The sequence below is a fragment of the Amia ocellicauda genome, chromosome 12, assembly GCF_036373705.1.
Source record: "Amia ocellicauda isolate fAmiCal2 chromosome 12, fAmiCal2.hap1, whole genome shotgun sequence".
NCBI lineage: Eukaryota > Metazoa > Chordata > Actinopteri > Amiiformes > Amiidae > Amia > Amia ocellicauda.
In genome coordinates, this window is record NC_089861.1 from 24,752,526 (window position 1) to 24,778,513 (window position 25,988).

The following is a 25,988-nucleotide window of genomic DNA, read 5'->3' on the forward strand; positions in this document are numbered from 1 at the left end:
CTGGGGTCAGTCGTACCTGGGTACCGAGGACTGGGGGCGGTGGTGGTGGGCGGCTGGGCTGGCGTGGTCACTTCCGGCTCCTCCCGTCTGGGCACCTGAGGAGAGAGAGAGAGAGAGAGGAGATTAGTTATCTGGGGAGCAAACCCTCGCCACGGGCACACACTGATGAGCCCCACAGAGCCCATCTGGGCCACAGCAGTGCTGGGAGAGAGGCTGTCACACACACTGCAATCAGACTCGCAGCACCCTCCCAGGAATGCCATGACAAACGAGTCTCCTACAGGTAGAATACAACAAAGTGATGTCTCTGTGTGCTGTTGTAAAGCACTTTGAGATGACTGCTATGCAGGGCGCTATACAGGGCTCTAAATTAATTTAGCTTAAAAGTTAATAAAATATGAACAATTAATTCACATTACAAGCGCTGCAACGTGTCCGTTGGGTAGATGGTGGCTCATCAAGAGAACACCATTCTCAAATGCTCACTGGATGCGAGCGGGTTTTGTAATGTGATGTGACAGATGGACAGGCCGAGGCTACTGTAGCTAATGGTAAAAACATTTGAAAGAGGACAGATCTGAAGATACAACTACACGATTGTGCCTTACTGCTTTTGGACAGTCCAATAAACGTGTTGTAAACCGAATACGAAAGAAATGCAGGTTTCAATGGTAAATCAGGAAATCTTAAAAATAATTACATTTTTTCTATGGTCAGATTTTGGCTATGGGCTACTAAAAGCAAGCTAAGGTAGGCTATGCAAAACGTCCAGGTTTCAAACAATGATGTCTGGCTAGACATCGTTATGTAATTATTTAGCTTATGTAAATGTATAATCATTCTAAAAAATAAAGTCATTATAATGTTGGACATAAGCATATTAGATGTGAATTTCACTCTCTCTCTCCCTGCCTGTCTGCAGGCTGAGGCTGCGTTTTCCGGGAGTTGTTGTGGCATATCAATTGTCTGTATAATATCAAGAGAATATTGTTGTGTGATCTACCTGGCCTGAAAGGAATGCACATTTAATAAAGATATGCAACATTCGTTTTTTTAGTCGCATACGACATAGACAATTTTGACTTCTTCCTCACTGTCCAAATATGTGGATTGTGTCATTCAGGCTAGTGGAATCTGATGTTGTGACTATGGAATCTAGACCCCTGTCGGCATTTCAAAATGCAAAAAAACAAGTATTTTAATTTTGGGACAGGTCAAGTTCAGTTTGGGACGGTTGAAATTGCACTTCGGGACAGTACCGGGACAGTGAGGAAAAAAGTTAGTTGCAAGCCCTGGCGCTATATAAAATGAAGTTGTTTCTTATTGTTATTATTATTAACCAATTATCAAATAAAGCGGAGGGAGAAGCTCTATCTAAATAAAACGTATTGTTATTAATTACTATTATTATAATTCATATTATTCCTATTTCTTGTCTTGTTATTCTTCTCCACAACAAACAGAAATCTTCTGTCCTTAAGTTCTGAGAGTGTCAGTGCTTTAGGACTGTGTGTCTGGTTGTAAAAAAAATAAAAAAATATATATATATACACAGCTCTGGAAAAAATTAAGAGACCACTGCAAAATTATCAGTTTCTCTGGTTTTACTATGTATAGGTATGTGTTTGGGTAAAATGAACATTTTTGTTTTATACTATAAACTACTGACAAAACATTTCTCCCAAATTACAAATACAAATATGAATGCAATGGAATGGCTGACATACATGTAGAGATGCTGATTTAAGAACAATTTGCAGTGGTCTCAATTTTTTTCAGAGCTGTATAATAATAAAAATAAAACAGGCTTACCATAGGTTTCACCCCTGTAAAGGAAAAGTGACAGAGAGAGAGAGCAAGAGAGAATGTGTTATTAACTTCATGGCAGAATTACTGGTATAAAAACACAGAACAGGTTACAGCACTGGGACGTGGATCACATTCAGTTTGCTAAATCAAGACAATAATCCCCTGCTTATGTAACAAGAGCTGGCCTTCAGTGACAAAGTGGAAGACTCTGTAAGACCTGGGGTTCAGTCAAAAAACACTAGGGAATCTTAACTGTATTTAGTTAAGTACTGATTATCAGTTATGCAGGGTTTCTCCATCCATAAGTTGACCACGATCCAGGCAGGGAAAAAAAAACAAAAAACTGTTACACGTTGTGCTGTCACTAGATGGCAGCGCTACACCTTCATCACAGAGTGGGGCAGGGATGGCCAACATAATCTTCCGGTTCTTGTCCCAACTGGAGCTCTCAGATTCTCAATTCAACCTCATCATGTTTCTCAGATTAGGCTTCATTAAGAACATGTCAACGAGGCCAAATATGGTCCAATCAAAGCACTTTGTGAAGCCTGGAGAGATCAGCGGCAAATTCAGCCAGTTAATTAGGACCAATTGAGGAGCTCAGAGCCGAAACAAAAACCAGAACCATCGGGGGACATCAACAACTCTGTGGGGGTCGGGGGTCACAGGCACGCACCACTTTTTACTCACCCTGTCTCTGTCAGGACAGAAACGCAACCTGACCATGCCCTCGCTCGCCGGACAACTCGTGTCCATATCTTAGCCTCCCTGTGGATAAGACTCACCTTTCTTTTCGTCCGGGAAGACGTGTTGCGGGAAGGACAGGGTCTGGCGGAAACTCTGGAAGATGTACCCCTTGCCCGCAGGACAGATCTTAGAGAAGGACGCTGTGGGGAGGGAGCAGAGGAGGCCAGTCAGTGACTAGAGCCCACCAGGCCTTCTCTCTCCACGGCACCACGGCCCCCAACAAAGGCTCACAACCCCAGGGTTTCACTAGCGATCTGAAGGGAGGACGACTGACCTGTCCCGACCTGCGGGCACCTCTCACAGCCCTGGCCCCACGCTTTTCCCACCGTGCAGCAGCACATCTCCTGTGAGAGCTGGGTGGGCAGGGCGTGCTCACACTGATCCTGCTCCGTCACCATCCTGTAGCAGGGGCCGGTCTCTCCGGGAGAGTCTGCTGGACAGAGGGGGGAAAGGGAGAGAGAGAGAGAGAGAGAGAGAGAGAGAGTGTGCATCAAAGATTTGTGCATCGTGCAACCAACACTAACCAGATTGAATGGAGTTTCACACGTTTTCAGACAGACATGACAGACAGATACGACTGACATGCAGCCAGACAGACAGACAGGAAGATATGACAGACAGACACAGAGACATGACAGGCAAACAGACACAGAGACAGACAGGCAGACTCACCCACGCAGCGCATCCTCTCCAGGACGTATCCGGGCTTGCAGGCACAGAGGAAGCTGCCCTGGGTGTTGAGACAATCGCCATTCTGACACACGCCCTGCATGGTGCACTCGTTGATGTCTGCAGAGAATTCAAATATTGTTATCATTTCTGTAATGCTTTGGCAATATACTATTGTCATGTCAATGAAGCCAACTGAATTGAGAGAGAGCGATGGGAAGGGACACATGGATCTTTCAGCCTGTAGTGCCAGCAGGGCAGTGGTTACCTTGGCAGTGGGTGGTGTTGAGTCTCTTATAGCCCTGGGGGCAGCTGGAGCCGATCTCCCCAATGATGGACCCTGTCTTTTGGGCTCCTGTATCTGTGAATCACACAAGAGTGGTTATTATTACTATTAACATCATTACTGTAGAGATGCAGATTAAAAACATACAAATAAGTAAACATGAACAGTTACCAAGCTCAGAGTGCATGAGCTTAATGCAATGAAACTGCCCCCCCTGTTGTGTCATGTGACCTGAGTGTGTTGTGCGGTTGAGGCTGTGCAGGTCAGGCAGGTGTGTGTAGTCTGAGAGCAAAGGAGGTCTTGGGGGGGAAGGGTGTTTGACGTGAAGATGCCTGCGACAGAACATGGAAATCAAAACAGAGAACGATTCCACGCTTTCAGAGGACATTTGGTGAACTGCCACACGCACACACGCACGAGCATGAGCATGCACACACACACCTATTCCCCACCTCCTGCAAATGTGAGAATTCCCTGACAGTGCAAAGTTCTATTTTTGGTGTCCTGATTTTTTTTTGTTTTCCTAATCATAATAAAAGAAAAAGAAACTAAACTTTGAAACTGAGCAGTTTCAATTTTTATCTGCCCCCAAGTCAGAGTTTGAGTCTGGAAGGGGCTTGTGGCTGGATTCGTGACTTGGCAGTGCAAGATGTGAGTACCGTTGCATTGTGGGAACTGAAAGCAGAGCGCAGGTGGGCGCCCTGAGGAAAAGCAAAAGCATCTGGGCCTGGTGCATGCTGGGAAACCAGGGCTAGGCCACAATCAGGCCTGCCTTCAATGGGGTTAAATGGGCTTCCTGCCCCTCTATCTCCCCTAGGTCTAATAATTACATTAATAATAGTCTTATAGTAATAATAATAGATTGTATTTATATTGTGCGTTTCTAATATAAAATCTCAAAGCGCCTGCGGGACTAAAACTACAGAGAGGAAAAACCCACAAGTCTGATTGTTCTGTGAGTAACCGACACGGTCTGATGGATCCCAAAAAAACATACAATAACACAGCATTCCACTTTGGCAAAGTGCACAGGGAGGGGGTGGAACTTGGGGACTGTACAGGACCAGGACACCCCCCTACCCCTACCCCGCCAACTTCTCCAAATGTTTCCACAGCAGGCGCTTTGAAGTCACAGCAGAGATAGGCCAAGTGGTAATATATATCCCGGAGGGGGTAAGTGAAGGTGCTGGTATTCAGACAAACAGAAGGGTGCCAAAGCAGGGCAGGCAGGCCGAGTCTGAACAGGGAGCTGGGTAGGCTGGGGCGGATCGGTTACCGGGCCTGCGGTTTCGGATCGGGGGGTCTGCGGCGGCTTGGTGCTCCGACAGCTGGAGAGCAGGGGGCGGAAGATGAAAGGATTGTAAAAATGTATTTTTTTGGACAGAAAAGCTGCCGACTCCTGTCCGCATGTTGGCCCAATCCCCCCACCCCCCCACAGCTCTATCTCAGAGACAGAGAGAGTAGGACCTAACAATGGCCGGTATTGTCTGACTCACGGCTCCGGTATAGAGTTAAAAACAGAAAAGTAAGAGAACTGAAGAAAAAAATGAAGGCAAATGGAAAAAAAAAAAAAAAAAGCATTTGTGAAAAGCCAAGTTTCCAGCCTTGTGGTGATTTCCTTTCCTGAGAATAAAAAAAATAAAAAATCTTTAAAGTGCAGCTTGAAATTCAATCTCGGGACAGGCCTCGTCTACTGCAGAGCCTCTCTCTGCCTAGAAAAGCAGGGCGAGCGGGCCGTTCAGGGCTGTCACGTTGTGCTAGGTGGCCACCGGGCTGATTGTGTCCCCCCACAGTGTCTCTCAGATTCCAGGTATAGGGTCTGTCGGTGCCAGCCCTGTGACAGTGACACAGGGCACCTGACCAACTGCGATCCCTGGAAATCAGCGCATTCCTCAGAAGCACATGACCCATTTACACAATCTTGGCGGGAGACGACTGTTTGTGTCCAAGACGACCAACCAACTTCTCTCCCTTTCCCTCGGTCTCTATCCTGTCTGTCTTTCTCCCTCTGCCTCCACCCGTCTTTCTCTCTCTCTTTCCCTCCCTCTCTGCCTCTCTGTCTTTCTCCCCACTGCCTCCATCTTTCTATCTCTCTCTTTCTCTTTCTCTCCCCATGTCTATTAAGTGGTTTTCAAAGGGGGATGCCCCGCTTCCCCTGGTACTCACAGTGTAGCTTTGGGCACTTGTGGCATTTGTTCTGCCCCCAGGAATTTCCCACGCTGCCACAGCAATCTTCCTGGTTGGTGAGGCCAGGCAGCGGGTTACTGCTGCACTGCAGGACGCGACGGAGAGAGACAGAGAGAGAATATTGAAACATTCTTAAAATTCAAGGTTAAAATGGTTAACACTAGAAGCGCCGACATTTCGAACTACCTACAAGTGCCAAAGCCGGTCATTGTAACCGATAGCTCTTTAACAGCTGTGATATGATAATCAAAGGCAAACCATCATATAAAACTCAGAAGTTTTATTCATGAACATCAAATCCAACATTTACATTTACATAGCACAAATGGAGTATTTAAATTGAAATATGATTATAAAACAAGTGTAAACGTAAATATTGGAATAATGCTCAAAGGCAATATTTTATAGTTCAAAAATAACTAATGCATTTATCAAAACATAATTGTACACTAAGTAAACATTTTCAACATCATGTAAACTTTGTTTTCAACATACGGTGCTTGTATTCACTGTAGCTTTATATTTCAATAAACTATTTACAATATATTTAGCCTGTATACCTGACAGCTCGTACAGTCCACACAGGACACGTTTCTGTACTTTCCCTGCATGAGCTCGTACCTCACACTGCATTTTGACAGCCCTCTCCAGGTGAACACTTTTACTCCACGAAAATATATCATTGCAATAAATGCTCCTCCGCTGATATTGTCCATGAATCATTTTTTTGCGTGCGATGTGCCTGCGTTATTAGTCGCAATTAGTAGCAATTGCGTATTGATCAGTAGAGTAAAAGCACTCGGTGTCATTTGGACCTGGCGTTACACTCGCATTGTGTTCACAGCACTGGCACAAACCCACGAGTGATCTGTCATTGCCAGTATCACTGATACCCCTGAATCAGTCATGTTCATATACAAGGCATTTCCAAAACGAGCTCTCTTCAGTCTCTGTTTCCAATCCATGTTTATTTGCGGGTAATCACTGTATTCACTCAATCTGAGTACAGTTGTAAGAAAACACCTGTAATGCTGTACAATGCGTGTGTTTTTCAAGCACATGAAAGACTGTAGACAGGTAGAGATCGCCACTTGAGTGCCAGACTGACTGTATTGTAAAGGGAAGGCAGGATTAAGCGTTATATTAGAGTTATTATGCATGTAAATGACTGGTGAAAAAATAACCTGATTTTGGCTATTCTAGGTAAATGTGTTTATAACTTCGTGTTTATGCAGTTGAAACGCTGTACACGTTGAATACATATATTTAGGAAAAGTCATGTGCAGTGTATTTAGGAACACAGAGTTATTCAAATTTTAATAACCAAATCGGTCAAATTGACCGTCTCGGCGCTTGTGAAAACATAACAAGCAGTAACAGGACCCATCCACATATTATCCAGAGAGCACTGCAACACACTAGAGTAACACAGTGATAAACAACACACACAGAGAGCAGTGCAACACAGCAGAGTAACACACATACACAGCGACAGGATCCTTTCCCCCAATTACAAAAAGACAATAACAAAAAACTAAGTTATAAAAACAAATAAATAAAAAACAGTAAAGAACACAAACACCGTTAAAAACATCAATAAAACGCAAGACACTTGATAAAACCCACACCACACACACAGACTGACAGACAGACTCACGGCTTGTTTGGGAGTGGTCTCCTGGAAGCACCGCCCCCTGGGCTTGTGCGTCTGTGGCGGGAGGCGTGTCGGGGGCTTGTGGGGTGGCTTGGTCTCCGATTGGTCGATGGGGCTAACGATCACGGAGGTGTCTGAGGTGTGGTGCACTCGCACGTTGACCTGCACTGGAAAGGGAGAGAGAGAGAGAGGGGTGGAGCCAGAGGAAGAGAAAAACAGACAGGGAGGCAGACAGGGATAGGGAGGCAAGTATAGAGACAGAGAGAGAGAAACAAGGGTCGTCACAGATACAGACAGCGCACAAATAACTGTGCACAGCAAGTCCCCGGGAATACTGTGCAATGTCTCTCCATTGTGTGTGTGTGTGTGTGTGTGCGTGCATAGGTGCGTGCTTGCGTCGAGGGCAGGGGGGGATTACCTTCTGATGAGTGATGCCCCCCGCCCGGCGTGAGGGGCAGCGTGAAGGTGGAGAGGGCCGGCTGCCGCTGCCGATCCGGGCCAGGCTGGTCCCCCAGGCTCTGGGTTTCAGGCAGGACCTGCAGGGTGTAGAGGGTCTGTTTGCCCACGGGGCCCTGCTCCCCACCCCCAGCGCTCACCGCCCCCTGCCCGCCCTGCCCACCCTGCCGCAGAGAGAACTGGCAGAGCCGCCCAGTGAAGCCAGGAGGGCACAGGCAGTGACTGCGGGAGCTGCACTGGCCCCCATTCATGCAGGTGAGGGGGCACACCACTGCAGAGAGACAGAGAGGGAGAGAGTTTTACAAAACACTTGATTGTACCATTACTGTGCTATACTGTATTGCACTGCACTATACCGTAGAACACTATACTATGCCATGTTAAATGCATTGCGTCGGCAAATTTGGCTTTAATGTATTCGTAGTGTACGCAGAGCCTGGGGGCAGCAGCGTTGGTAGCGGTGGTGCTCTGGCCCTGGCGCGGGGCAGCAGACGGGCCTGGAGCTGCTGTGTGTGGAATCCTGTGGCAGCGTGACGAGTTTAATTACCCACACACTCGCTGGTGTCTGACCTCAGCTGCCTGGGATGGATTACTCATACACTCGGAGCAGATCCACCCAGCGACTGCTTCTCTCTCTCTCTCATAGGGCTGGGTCCCTGATTTGTACAGGGCTTGCCTGGCAGAGAGAGAGAGTAAGAAACACTGGAAAGAGAAGCAGAAAGAGGGAGAGGGGGGAGAGAGAGCGAGAGTGTGTGTGTGAGAGAGAGAGAGAAAGAGAAAGAGAGAGAGAGCAAGAGAGCCACAGCCTTAAGGACAGTGTGTAGATACAGGCCTGTGGGACTCCATTGTAAAAACAATTCTTGTTCACAAGTTTCATAGCTATTTTTGTTGTATTGACTGGCAACACTGGTTTTGTTTTCATGTCTTATTACTACTGTTATTAATATATATGTATTAGCTTTGGCCAACCATGTAATGCCAATAAAGCAAATATAAATTGAATTGAATTGACAAATATGTATTGTAAATATATCCCCTGTATTTTATATATACAATAAAAAGGGAGCAATTTTGATGAAGAAAAAACATATAATGATCAAACATCATCTATGAAAGATGTGTTTTTTCCATGAGGGAATTGCCAATTTCAAATGTAGGAATATAAGAGCAAATTCTAAAATTACCAACTCCAAAGCATGAGCCACATGTGTCCTGACTCACTGATTGACAGACAGACAACCAACTGGCTGCCTGACTGACTGACACACTGATACATTGATACACTGATCTACTCCCCTTCATCTCCTCCCTCAACTCCTCACTACTGTTTTCATTTTCCCTCTGCTTTTAAACAAGCTGCTGTCATCCCACTCCTCAAGAAACCTACCCATGACCCCACCTCTCCTCAGAACTACTGCCCTGTCTCCCTACTCCCCTTTCTCTCAAAGACTCTCGAGTGGGCAGTCCACCGTCAGCTCTCTGCCTTTCTGTCCCAACACTCACTCCTTGATCTTCTGCAATCAGACTTCCGCACAGCTCACTCCACTGAGACGGCTCTCCTGGCAGTCACTGACTCCCTCAGCTGTGCTCGGGTGTCTCCCTCTCCTCAGTCCTCATCCTCCTTGATCTCTCTGCAGCATTTGACACCGTTGATCACTCCATCCTCCTCTCCTGCCTCGCTGACCTTGGAATCTCTGGGACTGCTCTCACCTGGTTCTCCTCCTACCTCAGCGACTGGTCCTACCAAGTGACATGCCGAGGTTCCTCATCCACCCCCCAGCCTCTCCTCACAGGCGTTCCCCAAGGCTCCGTCCTGGGCCCCCTCCTGTTCTCTCTCTACACTCGCTCCATGGGCCCCCTCATCAAATCCCATCCCATGGTTTCTCTTATCAATTCATGCAGATGATGCCCAGATCTTCCTGTCTTTTCCCTCATTCAACCCTCTCATCCCCTCTCGAATCTCTTCCTGCTTGTCTGCTATCTCCGCCTGGATGCATTCAAACCACCTCAAGCTCAAGCTCTCCAAATCTGATCTCCTCTTTTCCCCCCTCTTCCTCACCTTCTGCTGATCTCTCCATCTAAATCCCCTTGGAATCTACAACACTCTCTCCCTCTTCTTCAGCTAAGAATGTAGGAGTCACCCGCAATCCTGCGCTCTCCTACACCCAGCACATCACCACGCTGACACGCACCTGCAGATTCTTCCTGAGCAACATACGCCGAATCCACCCCTTCCTCACCGACTACTCGACTCAGCTGCTCGTCCAGTCACTGGTTCTCTCCCGCCTGGACTACTGCAACTCCCTCCTGGCCGGCCTGCCTGCATCTACCACCCGCCGCTCCAGCTCATCCAGAACTCTGCGGCTCGTCTGGTATTCTCTCTGCCCCGATTCGCACACGCTACTCCACTGCTCCGCTCCCTCCACTGGCTCCCGATAGCACCACGCATTCAGTTCAAGACATTGACCCTCACCTACCGCTGTCTAGAACAGACTGCACCGAGTTACCTGCAGACCCTCATCTCTCCATACATCCCCTCCAAACCGCTGCGCTCTTCCGGTGAAAGAAGACTAACTCTGCCTCCTCTCCACTCCCCTTACACCAGAGCCGCTCCTTCTCACCCCTGCCCCCTAAGTGGTGGAACGACCTTCCCACTGAAGTCAAAACAGCAGAGTCCTTGATCTCCTTCTGGCGCTTACTCAAGACGCATCTTTTCAGACTCTACTTGTAATTTAGTCATTTATTTTCATTAAGATTGCACTCATACAACGTTTTGTCATACTCTTGCCTTGCATTACTGGCACTTGTATTGTTTATTTTGATATCCCTTAGCTCTTAACTTTGACTTAACATCTTGTCTGCACTTATCAGCTTTTTCATTCTATCAAGTAAGACCTTATATTTTGTTTATTGTATACCTTGTATACACGTGTGTAAATTGTGAATTTGTAAAATGTATTATGCCTTGATTTTCACTGTATTATTGCACTTTGTATTGCGCCTTATATTTTTCAAGTTGCCCTGGACAATCACCCTGACTGTTACCTGTTACCTGAGCTCTCCCTGAGATCCCTACAGCTCCAGCTGCTGGCCCTGAGTTTGCAAAGTGAAGAGCAGCCATAGAGGCAGCAAGAGAGAGGTGGCGGTATAGGCAGCAGGAGGAAGAAAGAGAGAGGCAGAGGAGGAGAGAGGGAGAGAGAGAGAGAGAGAGAGAGAGGGGGGTGGGGGACCACGACAGCTGAATGCAGACCCTTGTTCTGACCCCCACCGCCCCCGGCCACTTCCTTCCCTGTCCCCCCATCCCTCTGTCTTAAATCCAAGTCACATCATACCCCCCCACACCCAAGTCGACGCCGCTCCCGGAGACAAGAAACTCGATCTAGGAAAACAACAGTGAGATCTGGAGTCAGTGTTGGGAGTGTATGTCTGTGTGAAGGGGGATGTGCTTAAAGGGGTAGCGCTTTTTCCTGCCACTTGTTTTCTTCAGTTTGTGTGTGTGCGTGTATACGATTTACCCCGCCTTGCATCTCCAACAGTGATGGTCCCGGTCCACCCCCACCTCTAAACCTCTAAACACACGCACAGAGCTATAGACACAAAAACAGACTCAGAGACAGCAGGAGACAGAGGGTGACACCCATACAGCAGACACTGACATGTAGAGAGGGAGTCAGAGGCACATGCAGACACACACACACACACAAACCTACACTCACACCCCACAGTGAGCAGTCAGTGCCAGAGTGTGGGACCCTCCACATTTCCTTCCCGTCTGTCTGTGCTACCCCTGTCAATCAGGCTAGATTATCCCAAATTCAACACAGATTGCCCACAAATCCAAGCGGTTGGCACATCGTTGGCATCATGCATATGCTTGGTCCCTTGCCCCACCTCCCAACCCCCAGAAGCCAACACTGATTGGCTGTGATTGCTTCCATTGCCATGGCATTGTTGTTTACTAGCAGTCTGGCAGATCCCAGCCTGCTCTCTCTGAGACTTGTGTGCCGAACGCCGCGCTGGGCCAGGAACAGGGCAAAACCTGCAGATCTAACATTTAACAACTATCACATCTGTTTCTCCCATCGCTGAGGCCAGTGACAGCTTGAGACTAACCCCCCCTACACAGACACACACACCCTCCCCGTTCCCGCGGTATTAGAATAGCGCAAAGATCAAGTTGCTGAGAAGCAGACTCCGTGTTTCCCGCAGGGGCTCAGGATTCCAGTGTAGCAATAAATAAATCACAGCAATAACACGGCCAAGCGTGACAAGAACACTTCTGGGATCAACTGGGGCCCCCTCTCTGCAAGCTGTGGAGAGGCCTGGCAGGTTTTATCCCAAGCATCCACGAACAGGGCAGCAGCGTTGTTGGGAGTGGGCGACCACACACTATCAAACACATTATAAACCACATGTGAGAAACCAGCTAATCACAGAGCAATCAAAGAGTCCTACACCTCTTATCTCATGTATAAATGTCATCCCGGGTATTATTATTCATAACCGAAATACTCAATGAAGAGTAAATAAAGCTTTGGTCTTAATGGGGTCAATGCACTGCGGCGAGGGAGGCTTTTTATAGGCCAGGCGCTGTTATTGTTGGCCAAGCGCTGCTTTGACAGCCCTGCACTGTAAGTGTCACTGGACTGTGGAGATGCGGTCATGGTCTTTGATTGGCCCGCAAGTCATGTAACCAACCCAAACACGGAGTCTCAGTGGCAGACCGCTCCACTTTAATTTTGAAGGTAGAGGGGGGGAGAGAGGGTGAAGAATATTAAAGAATATAGACAGAGACGGGGGTGGGGGGGGCAGTTCACAAGGCCGTGGTTGAAGTCATGGATGAGTGCGAGCTAGTTCCTCTGAGTATTCCCAGCACTGCCATTACAAGGTGTTTGCGGTGGAGGGCGAGACGGTGTGCGTTTGTCAGCCTTTCACAGGGGAGGAGGGGGAACTGAGGGAGAACGGTCCAGTCCGGGCTCAGGTCCAGAACCAGACTGAAAACTGTGCATTTGCCATTGCTTTAAGCCCCAATACAGCAGGTCTGAGAATTGAGATCTCAGAGTGGGGGAAATCCACCGGGCTGAAGACTGGGGACCTTTGAGGAGAGGAACCAACAGCCCGGGAAGAAAGTCTCCGGTCTGTGAGAAAAGGGGGAGAGAGAGAGGGGGAAGAATGGCGAGAGAGAGAGAGAAAGTGAAGCCGCTAGAACAGGCACTAACTCAGTGCCAAGACCGCCTGTTATTTCTTTCCCAGATGCTGCGAGAGGCTGAGAGAGTCTAGATGCCTTTTCCTGAACGGCGCATATTTGTCATTCTTCAGCCCAGACTGCAGCCAATTAATGCGCTCACACACACACACACACACACACACACACACACTCACACACACACACACACATAGAAACACACACATAAATTAATATACTCAAAGACTCACAAACACCAACACACATATACACATACACACACACACACACACAAAATCTCAGAGCTTCCTGCCCGTGTATCCGACAGCTGAAGGAAGCTGCCCCATCACCAGGATTGTAGAGGCTGTCGTCGAAGACATGCACACCTGCAGTTGACAACTCCCTGTCCCTGTCCTCCCTGTCCCTGCACCAAATATCCCAAAGGCAGACTTTTCATCCGGTGGCTTGAAGAGATATGGTTGTTAGGTCACCAGGAGACACCATTAAAATACAACAGTCTGTTTTGTTTTTCTTCTTTCCTTTCTTTCTGAATCTATTAATCCAACCCTCACCCTGGCACCGGAGCAATGCCAACAACACACATGGGCACAACCTGTTCTTTGCCATGGACTCTCTGTCAAAACCTATGCTTCCCTTCACCCTACAAGGCCGTGGACTGAGGCTGGGGGGCTCCACTTTCCTCCCCTCTCAAAATCAGCTACTCTACTAACACCCTGTAATCATGTATGTGTGTTTTGTGTTTGTGTGTGTATCCATTAGTACTACCCTGCAATGGTCTCGGCCACCCCCAGCCCTGCGCTAGGTCGGGCTCCACTCTGCACTGGATAGAGCGACAATTGATTAATGGATGGAGGTATGGCTGAATTACTTCTTGGGTTTTTCCCAGCAGCAGTCAGGGAGGCACCCAAAGTGCAAAGGTATATCTGAGGTTTATCCTTAGACGTAGGCAGAGGATGTCAGGTTACCGGTAGAGCAGAAGAGAGAGTTGGCGCCAGCAATCAGACGCCCCGAGGCGCAGGAAGCACAGAAGTGGGAGAGAAGATCCAATTCAAAATCCCCCCAAAACACTAAAAACAACAACAACAAGCTTATATTGTAAGCCACCCCAGGAAGCTGTAAATCTCTCAAACACGCGAGCAAAGGGATAATTTCTCCACCTCGCATAACTGACAAAATTATTTCCGCCACTTTATTGCTGGTCACTCGATGGACACGACGCCTCATAGACAGCATTCAGTCTTGATGAGCAGAGATTGATGGAGAAGTTCTCAGCATGTTTTCGCTCCCTCTCTCTCACACAAACACACACACACACACACACACACACTCTCCCTATCTCTCTGTCAGCACCTACCTAACCGAGTATCCAGCCTGCTCTAATCTTATCACGACTGAGTAAACATATCGCAATATTAGCCCCCACACCTAAAATAAAACAAGACCCAAACAATCTCCAAACTACCCACCCCTCTGCCTTTCCACACCCCCATCCATCACAAAGAAACTTGACGGTCTCTGTAGCACTCCAAACTTCTCCTCCTGGCCCGCATGCCCTAGACGGGCTCAGCCGAGCACAGGCAGCCGGCAATAATTGGGATCTGACAGCACAAGTGCCACAATCTGTATTTACAGTTGTTGCCCAACCTCCCTGGCTCAACCTTAATGAGGCGCAATTGGATAATGACTGTAATTAAGGCCAATCGCAGTAGAGGCGCTGAACAGCTTCTCAGGTTGCGCCTGCTGCCCAGACTTGCTCTGTTTACTCGCTTTGGGCTTAGTGCCGCCCCAGAGAGGAGAGGAGAGAAGAGGGGAGGAGGAGGGGCAGGGGGGCAAACTCTTTACTGGTACACCGCTCCCACATTGTGATGTTGGAGAAAGACACTATTAAGCCAATAGTAATAATAATAATGATAATAATAATCAGATGTGAACCACAGGTCTAAATTACTTGAATTGAATGCATCTCAAAAGCAAAATGTGTAGCAGTGATAATCCTCCAATAATAATAATCCTAATCATTATAATAATAATAATAAATATGACTGCAAGCAGCGATCATCAAGAACAGTGCACAGACACAGTGCACAGACCCACAGCAATCTGTGTCAAGTGGGACGGTTCAAAGGTGTATCCCATTGCAATGATGCACAACAGAGCACTACAACAGAGCAGGGTGAGCATGTGACACCAACGCTGACATCTGATTGGCCCATGAACGGATGCAGCAAATTGATCTGAACGACAGATCACAACAATATACTCTTATTTGACCAGCTTTTTATCTAAACCCTGACACCTGGGATCTGAACACAAAGTGCCAGTGGGGGTCCACCCAGAGGAGGCAGCCCGACGGCCCCCTGCGGTCAGCTACAGTATTCGTCCAACTCCACCGCCGGAGTGGTTGCTTGAAGTGATTTTTTTTCCGTCTCTGGGAATAACAAGTTTCTACTGGAGAATGGTCTACTGAGACTTGGCAGCAGCACAGTGAGAAAAAGGAAACAATATGGATAAAAAAAACAGATAGAGCAAAGGGGTTTATTAGCATTAATATTGACCAAAGAGTCACAGGGCACCTGCGGTGACCAGTAGGGGGCGATCGCTCTGCAGTGCATCTGTGGTGCCATGGCATCACGCTTCGGGCGGCAATGGTAAAACTCCCGCTCCACGGGAAAACTCTCCGCTTTTTCCCCCACACCACCTCAACGGCTGGGGTGTAGAAACACCAACACCACCACCAACAACAGCAACAAGACTAGCAACAACAGCGACATCTACACCAACAACCACCACAATGGCAACGACAACAGCTACAACAATAGCATCACTGACAACAGCAACATCTACCAACAACCACAATGACAACAGCTACAACAATAGCATCACCAACCACAGCAACAGCAGCAACCACAACAGCTCAGACTCTGTCAACAGCAGGGCTGACTTCCTCCCTGGCCTCAAATGACCCCACATAGGAAAAAATAAATAAACAAAGACACGGTTTCAACCTGTCAGATCCACACAGAAGCCAGTGGACAGGGGAGGACGTGGCTGCGAGACAGAGAGCATGAAACACCAGGTGACAATAAGGGGCTTGAGCTTCTGCTTCCTCTTCTCCTTCTCCCTCTTCCTTTTCTTCCCCTACTCCTTAGTTTCCCCCCCTCCAAACCACAGCCTTCTACCGCGCCACCCTCATCACCCCCCGTTTTCACCACAGCCTCAAACCGGCGCTCAACCCGGAGGACTTCCCTGCCACTCCATCGAGCACAGGAGTCGGCGAGACATGTATCCACTCAAAGGAGTAACTACCCAGGGGCAGGGGCGTTCTTCACTCGCTACACACACACACACATACACACACACAATATCCCCCCGCACCATGAGAGGCCTCCCAAAGCAGTTTTTCAACCGCTAGCAATGGGCAAGGAAGAGCAACTCCCTTTAAATGACAGGTTGTAAACATCTCTGCAGGCCCCACCAGTCCCAGAAGCATTAAGTGTATATCATTAAATAATCAGGCGATGAAAACATCATCATTGGGGCTTTTCTCTTGGGTTTAGATTTTAGATCAGTTTAGATCAGTTCGTTTGGGAGAAGGGTGATAGGCCCGTTTCTGGAAGACAGCAGAACAAAGGCTGGCGTCTGAGAAAGAGGCGACGGAGCCGGAGGGAGGTACTCGGTCTCCGCGGACACGTTTGCCGGGAGTTTCCTTACACCTTGTGTTGCAGAGAGAGAGGGATGCAGAAGACGTTTCGGGCCCTGGCAACCAAGTTAGCCCGTATATGGAGTGGTAGCACTGGTACAGTGGGGCCCAACCTTTTTGAGTTGAAGAGCTACTCCATTGTAACTTGGGCAGGGGTCTGGGTGGTGGGGGTGCTGACGAGTTGTTCAAGATCGATTCTGTAATGCTTCTAGTTCGAGCAGTAGATCGCGATAGAAAGGTTAGGGGCCGGAATGATCTGTCCACACAAAACAACAAAAAATGAAAACCAGAAAACCCCCTCACCACCATCTTGAATATCACAGCCAACTCAGATGTGACCCTAGTCTCCCTCCTGATTGGTCGATTCAGCCCCCAGGCATTTCAGCACGGTGAGGTGTTTCGTCAGCGTCCTTCTCCTGGCGCTGACGGCACTGACTGGAAAGTGTGGTGAGGTGTTTTGTTTGTTTGTTTTCTGGGCCAGGTAGTTCTGGTGCCGAGGGCAAGGTGAATGTAGGAAGTATGTCAGCTATCTCACAGCATACTTCCTCGCGACCGCAGGAATTCTTCGGGGGCCGGCCGTGTGCACAGAGAGACAGGGCGCTGTTAATCTCTGTGTAGTAGCCCAGGAAGCGAGAGAGAGAGAGAGGTCATCAGGTTTGTTTATTTAGCACTTGACAGTGAAAAGCCAGAAGCTGTGAAGCTGAAACCACTGAGGTGCTTTGCGCAGCGCACACTGACACACACACTGACAAACACACACACACACCAGGCCAGATCGCTCCCACACTACTGGGTTTAAACATTTGTCTTGCTGTCATCAAAACCCAAAGAACACAAAGATCTCAGATCTGCCCGACCACTGGCTCCGCACACACAATGCTGATATTTAACTAAGAGTCGCCCCAGTAATCTTGGTAACATGACACATTAAAATCATAATAATAACAATAAAATAAAATCAATAACAGATTTATTTTATATGCTTGGGACTCTGTGCTTAGAAATGTAAGATGTTATGACGTGAGAGACCTGTTTCCTTTTAGTTTTTATGAGTAAATTGTAATAAAAGCACAATGATTGAAAAAGAAAAAAGTTAAACCTGGCCATGTTTGTTCTGCGCCCAACACAAAAGCAGGGCTGTTTCTGGGCCCTGTGACTCACGCAGGGCTGACACAGCAGGGTTTGTGCAATCCCCAAACTCAAAATGGTGCGCAATCATGAGATAGAGGGAAAACAAAACAGAACAGATGAAACAATTCATTGACTGATGGATGTAGAAATAGTAGATATACAGTTTTTATACAGGTTAGTAATAATAATTATAATAAACACTAATGTGTTGTTTTTTCAACAGTACGTTTCTAAAAGCTCAGCTGTGGAAAACGGAACCGATATCTTGCTTGCATCTCAACTGACAAACACACACAGACACACATACAGACTGTCACACACAAACAGACAGACTGACACATACACACACACACACACACACACACACACAGACTGACACATACACACACACACACACACAGACTGACACACACACACACACACACACACACACACACACAGACTGACACATACACACACACACACACTCTCTCTCTCTCTCACACACACAGACAGACTGACACATACACACACAGACACACACTCTCACACACACACACACAGACTGACCCTAGCCCCGCTCCTGGGTTACATCCCAAGGTCGATCGAGTGGTTGCCTAGTGAAGGCGACTAGAGGAGCCCCAGAGAGTCTGCTCAGACATTGTGGGAGGAGCCTCCATAATGTGGGGGTCAGCACAGGGGATGGAGACTCTGCCCTCTGCCAGCGGCACCAGGGAGACTCCAGGCAGGTGCAGGTAGCGCTGCCACCTGGAGAGCTCTGAATGCGACCAGGAGCTCGGGCCACACCATCAGAGGCATACTGTACAGCTGGAGCTCAACGGTCAAGGGAAGGAGCGGCATTCAGCAGGGGGTAATGGATGTTTGCTGACTGGCTGGGGATCCTCCGGTACAGGTATTTGCAGATCAAGAAGCAGCCTTGACCACGGCTGGCATTTCATCTGGCTTCTTGGCAGGATTTTAAAAATATTTTTTATTTTATGTGCAACCTGGGAACCCAACACACTTTACTACCCAAGTAAAAAAAAAATACTTTGAGAGTCAGTACACCAATTAACTTTTATTACCTAAGAGCACTAATATGAGAGGTGGGGGCTGGTCAGAGAACACGTGACAGACCCCCTGCACCGTTTTAATCACCGACATCCATCACCTGACCCCCACCTCCCCCATAGATTCAAAGTCGTTAAGCCCAAGGAGGCGACAGCGGCCGAAACAGAAAGCAACAGCAACCCAAAGCAGCCTCCACAGTGAACCACAACTTGCCAAGTTCAGGATTTCACAACACCCCCCCCCCCCCTAGACTTCATAGCAAGATCGCCTGCCTGCAATTATCCAGGACAGCCTTAGAAATGACACAAAAGTATTCAGTGGCGAGTCTGCTGGGTAAGCTCACATTTAATTGTGTATTTTTCTTGGCTAATGACTTCCTGCATGTTGTGCATGTGTGTTGTACAGCTATTGCTCCCTCAGGCCTAATACTACCACTGCCACTCGAGCCCCCCGTTATAAATCAGACCCCCTCGCTTCCCAGGTGACACTCAGACCTTCGCTGCTGTCGGCCGTCTTGCTGGCAAGGAGTTTCCTGAACTTTAATTTAACCCCATGAGGATTACCAATTAAAAACCACAACATCACAGTTGTATATATGTGTATGGGTGCATGCATATGTCATCATTGACTTATTGCTGTAATTTGTGTTTGGGATCATACCATCCAATAGGAATATAATGATGTTTTCTGCCTCAAGACGTGCAGCTGATTACTCTTGTTGATGATGATGATGATGATGATGATGATTAGTAGTAGTAGTGGTGCTGGTGGTAGCGGGCATTATCATAAAGACGAAAGCACTGGACACACTCACCCACTCGGAAGCCGGGCCCAGTGAGCGTGTCGGCGGACTGCCCGTTCTCCCCCACCAGCGTGGTGTTGTTGCCCTGCTCGCAGGTGTCCTGGCAGTGCCCCTTCAGACAGGTCCGCCGGCATATCAGCGGCGCGATCACCACCCTGAAGCGCTCCCGGGCCGACGGCCGCTCCGCCGCCAGGACCAGCCTGTGGACGCCCAGGCAGAGCAGGAGGAGCTGGGGGATCAGCGAGGGCATACTGGCATCGTCGACGGCGGAGTGCGGGAGGAGGAGGAGGAGGAGGAGGAGGAGGAGGAGGAAGAGGGGAGGACGGCTGCCAGTGTCAATACAAGCCCACCTCTCCTTCTCTCTTTCTGTGGCTCTCCTCCTTCTCTCTCCCTCTCTTCTGTATCCTTGCCCTCACTTCGCCACCCCCGTGGTGCTCTGGCGTCTCAGGATGCGGGGAGCCGGGCCGGGCCGTCCGGTTCCTCGGAGCGCAAAAGCAACAAAATAACAACACAAACACACCCGCAAAAGCAACAGCGTCTCTCGGTCTGCGCTCACAACAGGCGCTGCCACAGTCCGCGAAGGGCGCGCTGTCTGGGTGGCATCGTGTAACGGCACGGGAGTCGCTTCAGAGTTGGGCAAAGAAACGCAGCAAAACAAAAGAGAGAGCGCAGGGCTGAGGCGCAGGCAGCGGGTCTCGCCCGGACTGACACACGAACCAGCAGCAAAAGTGTTGGAAACTCGTCTTCTCCTCCGCACTGTCCCAGTCTGCCTCTCTCCCTGGTCTTGTGCTGTTTGCTCGCCTGGCTTGCGTGTGCGTATCTCTGGGAGTCGGAGAAGAGAGGGAGAGAGAGGGAGGAGGGAGAGAGAGAGAGGGAGGGAGGGAGAGGGAGAACGAAGAACCTCAACCAATCCTTCTCCGCGGACCGTACCTTGGCGCAGGGCCAGGCAGCGGCAACTCGGGCTGAAGTGGCTCCGTTGTAGCTGTTCCTCTCTCTCTCTCTCTCTCTCTCTCTCTCTCTCTCGTTGGGAGCGATAATGATACAGCTGTACATGTCACTCCCTGCCCACATTGCGCGGCGCTGCTGCCTAAATAGCAGGCTCCGCTTAAGCAGCTCATACGCACCAGTGAAGGCGAGGGCAGTGGGGGTCCGCGGGGGTCCGGGGAAGCGAGCCCATTGCGCGGTCTGACCACCACCCCCTTCTCCTGTGGCATCAGTACACCATGTCTGTGTATACATTGTTTTGTAAGTCGTCCTGGACGAGGGTGTCTGCTAATAAATACATAATAATAATAATAATATATATTTGAGTGTGTTTTTGAAGGTAGTGAACTTTTCCATCAGCTAATAAATATATACATAGACATAAACGAAAATAATTGTTGCCCCGTGGTGTATGAATTCAACATACCTGTGACCAGGGGGCGGCGGGGGGGGGGATGCTCACAGGTATATCTTCCACATCAGAGGTGACAGTCGGTCAAGCGCGCAGGTGGAGCACAGGCAGTGGTGTAGTGTGATGCTTCTTGGGGGGGTCCACATTTAGTTTTTATAATTCAACCTAAATTCACTGCCCCCCGCTCCAGTCCCTGGAATCGGTACAGTCCACTGTTGGCATTTCTCTTACCCTTAGCACTGCCACTGGTCCTAGTGTGGCCGAGTCACCAGACATCAGCCAAGCGGGAGTTAAGTCTCATTCCCCCTTCGTAGGGAGGCGCACCGTGCCAGCTACAGTCTGGCCACAAACCTCTGGGATGAGTCTGAAGCGCTGAAACTGATTCTCACAGAGCTGGCACTAGAGCAGAGAGAGAGAGAGAGAGAGAGAGAGGGGGGGGGGGGAGAGGGAGAGAGCGAGAGCAGGGTTGACTCATTTCCTTTCTAAAAGTGAGAGTGTTTGTTTTCAGTCACTAAGGAAATGACCACACCGAACTGGAGAAAGTTCACAGCCCCAGCTAGCGGAGCCCTGTGAGGGGCCTGAGGTCTCCCCGGGCTTTCAGTGTGTGCCCCCGCCACCTGGTACCAGAGCCCCCTCCACAGCCACCACACCACTACACTGCCAGGCTGGTCTGGCGCTCGGTGGCGGCTTTCAATGCCTGCTGACGAAGAAGAAGAGGACAAAGACGAAGAAGAGGAAGAAGACTACAAAGAAGGAGAAGAGGAATGAAATGATGACAAAGAAGAAGAGGAAGGAGGACATGATGAAGATGAAGAAGAGGAATATGATGAAGACTACGATGAAGAAGAGGAAAGAGGAGATGAAGCAGACTAAGACGAAGGAGAGGAAGAAGACAAAAACGAAGAAGAGGAAGGAGGAGACGAAGAAGAAGACAAAGAAGGAGAAGAAGGAAGAAGACATACACAAATAACAGTAACTACTGCTAAGTTAGGCCAATGGGGCCGGCTCTGGCTCAGTCCAAGGCCAGCGGTCCCTCTGCCCCTCCGTCCAAGAGTCAACAGGCCACTCCCACTAACTACACTGCGCCGCCGACTCCTTCGATGGGCGTCCCAGTGCCTTGTGGTAGTTCGGCGGGGGGAAGCACGGAGAAGGCAGACGTCAGCCACCCAGATGCTCTGACCTCAGGGCAGCCCCGCCACACAAAGCCTGCCCATCCAGGAGAGCAGACCGAGTCTGTGGAGCCACACAGACATTGTGTGTGTTTTTATAGTCACAGCCCTTATTAGGAAGTGAGGAAGCTGCTCCCACCACTGCCATGTCACTAGGACGGGCAGTACGCATGTAAACACTGGCGTAGCGGCTGGCTGCTGACGGAGCCGGGTGGGGGTGCGTGTGTGGTTAGGGTTTTAGTATTTATTTTTTGGTTTCGTTGCAATTCTGTTTATGTCTGCTTCCACCCAGTTCTGCTCTCCAACCCTGCTCCTCTCTCCTTTTCTTCCCCACCCCCCTCTCCACCTCACTCATCTCCTCTACCCCATTCCCCTCCTCTTCTCCTCTACCCCGCTCCTCTCGTCTCCTCTCCTCTCCTCTCGTCTCCTCTACCCCGCTCCTCTCTTCTCTTCTACCTCTCTCGTCTCCTCTAGCCCTCTCTTCTCCTCTCCTCTCAACCCTTCCTCTCATCTCCTCTAGCCCTCTTCTCTTCTCTACCCCACTCCTCTCTTCTCTTCTACCTCTCTCAACTCCTCTAGCTCTCTCCTCTCTTCTCTTCTACCTCTCTCCTCGTCTCCTCTAGCCCTCTCCTCTCATCTCTACCCCCCTTCTCCTCTACCTCTCTCCTCTATCCCCCTCCTCTCATCTCCTCTACCCCACCTCTTCTCCTCTACCTCTCCTCGTCTACTCTAGCTCTCTCCTCTCTTCTCCTCTACCCCTCCCCTCGTCTCCTCTGCCCCCCGTTTCCTCTCCTCACCTTTCATCTCCCCTCCCGGCCCCGGGTCTCGTCTCATCTCTGTCCACGCTGTATCTGTACGGGCCGTTCTCCGATGCCATTCTCATGCGTGAGTGTGTGTGTGTGTGTGTGTGTTAGTTTAGCACCCCTTCATAACAAGCTGCCACCCAGCGCTGCACGTAACGAAAATAAACCTAAGGAAAGCATTAGATCCAGAGGAGGGGAAAACGCACTCAACCAGAATACCAGAGACGGTGACAGGAGAAAAAAAGACAAACCTCCGGGGGTCTCTGGGGGGCCCACGGCCTAATGCCAGCTCTGTGATGTATTGTGGGTAAATTTAATTTATTTAATTTATATTTTTTTTCTTCTGCACATATTGTAATGTTTTGTGAAAAGTGCACATTTTGCACCAGCTGTCAGCAGCTGCGGGTAAGAGGAAAAAAAGAAAGGGACAAAAATATAGATGGCAGATGACTTTCTAGAACGGTCTCACCCAGGCTCTCAAGGCTTTGGGCTCCTGCATACTTTCTCAAAAGCAGAACAATTAGAAAATAAAAAATATATATATAAAAGGCGAAACCAGGGACACCAACATGACGGACTACCACAATAACAAAAGTCACAAAAACAACCCAAAAACAACACTATTGGAGAGATTCCAGCAGGAAACAGGAAATGGAAACCGAACCTCACTTCAACATGGAATAAAGTGCACATGAAAACCCAAAAGAAGAGCCATCTTCCCCATTCCTCCCCCTGGTCTGTTGCTGTCCCTGTCCCCCCTGCTCTGAGCTTGACATGGCTGAGCTGGGCGCTGCATGCGTCCCGGGGGCAGAGCGGTGCTCCAGCGTGTGCGTCACTGTCTGTCTGTCACGTCTGGTTGGAGGAGCGCGGTGCCAGGGCGCGTCTGGGGCGTGAATGGCCCCTGGCGTGGAGTTGGCTGCCTGCTCTGTCACATACGCACAGCCGGCACCGCAGCAGGGGCAGCCAGCCAGCCAGCCAGCAGGCCAGCCTGCTAATGACACCCCGCTCGCTCAGCCTTACCATTCCCTCTATGTGCAGAGACACGCCCCAGCCACTGAACTCGTTCCCAGTTTCCTTCTCCCTCGGGGGGGAGCTGCGTCTCTTTGTCTCTGTCTCTTACTGGGTTGGATCTTTGACATATCTGGGATGTGTTTTAAATATATTTTGAAGTCTGGAACCTGGTTATGCATTTATAGGTCGAGAATGCATGGTGCAGTTATATGTACAATAACAATCAATCAATCGACTGTATCCATCAATTTTGATTGATGGATACAATCATTCATGCCAGGTGTTTCAAAGGTACAAAAAGGGGCATTTCTACCGTGTATAAAAATATATTTGATTCGTACAGTGTGTGGAAACCCCCCCTCTGTCGTCTTAATCAAAATGGCGGACAGGAGGTAGGCATCAGATCCTAAAGAATGTGCGTTGCTCTGATCAGGCAGCCAGGGAATCTACGGCTGGCCTGTTTCTCACTGCCTTCTCTCCTCTCCAGTGTTGATCTAGGCACAGGGACGCGGAGATTATCCAGGGCTCTCCCCAGCCCACAGTGCATGACTGCAGGGTGAGCTCAGGGTCTGGCCCCCTGCCCACCCTGCCTGATGGACGGCCCTGCAGCCAAGTCAGATCCCCCGGGAGCCGAGGCGTTGCTATCGCCACAACGACACTCTGTCCTGTGTTTGCTCGACGGCAACGCTGCCGTCTGAGGCCTGGTGCAGTCATCACGGGTGGCGGGGGTTAATGCCTCTGTGCAGGACAAAGACTGGTCTTGGGGAGGGGGGTGCTGTCGGTTACTTCATCACACTCTCAACTTGGCCAATCAAGACCTTTTTTCTCATTATTTTCAACAATTGAGGGGGTGGGGGGGTGGGGGTGGTTATAAAATAATATCAGTCACTTCCATTGTCACACGGTTTCCATGCTAAACAATTCCAATACTGTAATTAAGCCAGTTATGAGTTCAATAATGGTTCCATAAAGTGACAAGAGCTCAGCTGCAACAGAAACCAGCGATACAGTGCCCCTCCCCAGCACAGTAGACCCACCCCCACTGGGACCAGGGGGGACCAGACCTTAGTATCTTAGTGCTGAGCCATGTTGGGCCAGTAGAGGCCGCCCTTGGCACAGAAACAGCACAGGGGTGCGTTCACTACACACACACCTTCTGTACTGTAGTATAACTGCAGGTTACTATCGCAGGTATACAAGTTGGTATATTTCAGCGTTTGGTGTTATTACGATTATTATTTTAAACTCAACTTGCATCAGGATGGGGCAAGATTAAATTACGATTAGTAAGAATAATTATAATAATATACACAAGCACAAGAATGCGAACAGGATTAGCGAGTCTGCGTGGGTCGGGTGTCACACGTTGACGCCCCTTTTCTTCTCACCTCGTCTCTGTCAGGAGCGAAATACACACACACCACAGACGACAACCAGAATGTTTGATTGTTTGTTTATTAACTAATTAATCTCCAATTTGTTAAATAACCGGGGAAAAAACACAGATAAAGCAGCTCAGAGAAAAATAATATTGATAATAAAGTACAATAAATAAATAAATCCATTGGTTCTGAGGAAAAACGCTCAGGCAGTTGAGCAGCACAGGTGTTTATATGGGAGACGACTTTTGCAAATGATCTCCGGTTCCCAAATCAAAGCTACGGATTAACCAGTAAACCCGGCAAGGCTGCCCGATGCGTTTCGGCAGCAGACCGTGGCACATTACTCGCCGGGCCAGAGACACAGACACCCGCACACCCTGAATGTCCCCTTGTCCACCAGCTTGGTCCACAGGTATAGATACGGAGACAGAGTGCTTTTGGCTCGATGGGGGGCAATGCAGAAGCAGGGGCACATATGTCCAAATGTGCACACAACGGGACAAAACATCCCGAGGTCGCCGTTCTGCTTC

The 25,988-nt window shown here is 49.1% G+C and overlaps 1 protein-coding gene across 3 annotated transcripts in view; it reads right to left on the reverse strand.

The window, feature by feature from the left end:
- Nucleotides 1-20,655, reverse strand: part of ltbp3 (latent transforming growth factor beta binding protein 3) — a 35,373-nt gene extending 14,718 nt beyond the window's left edge. For 2 of the 3 annotated variants that reach the window (XM_066718920.1, XM_066718918.1), the window contains exons 1-10: nt 19,710-20,655; nt 7,771-8,079; nt 7,356-7,519; nt 5,678-5,783; nt 3,494-3,586; nt 3,229-3,345; nt 2,831-2,989; nt 2,595-2,696; nt 1,813-1,826; nt 17-95 (exon numbers count right to left, since the gene is read on the reverse strand). In XM_066718920.1, the coding sequence (XP_066575017.1) occupies nt 17-95; nt 1,813-1,826; nt 2,595-2,696; nt 2,831-2,989; nt 3,229-3,345; nt 3,494-3,586; nt 5,678-5,783; nt 7,356-7,519; nt 7,771-8,079; nt 19,710-19,947 (1,381 nt within the window). In that variant the 5' untranslated portion in view covers nt 19,948-20,655. The remainder of the gene's footprint in view (nt 1-16; nt 96-1,812; nt 1,827-2,594; nt 2,697-2,830; nt 2,990-3,228; nt 3,346-3,493; nt 3,587-5,677; nt 5,784-7,355; nt 7,520-7,770; nt 8,080-19,709) is intronic. The other variant, XM_066718919.1, reaches the window with a different exon arrangement.
- Between the last annotated feature and the right edge of the window lie 5,333 nt (nt 20,656-25,988).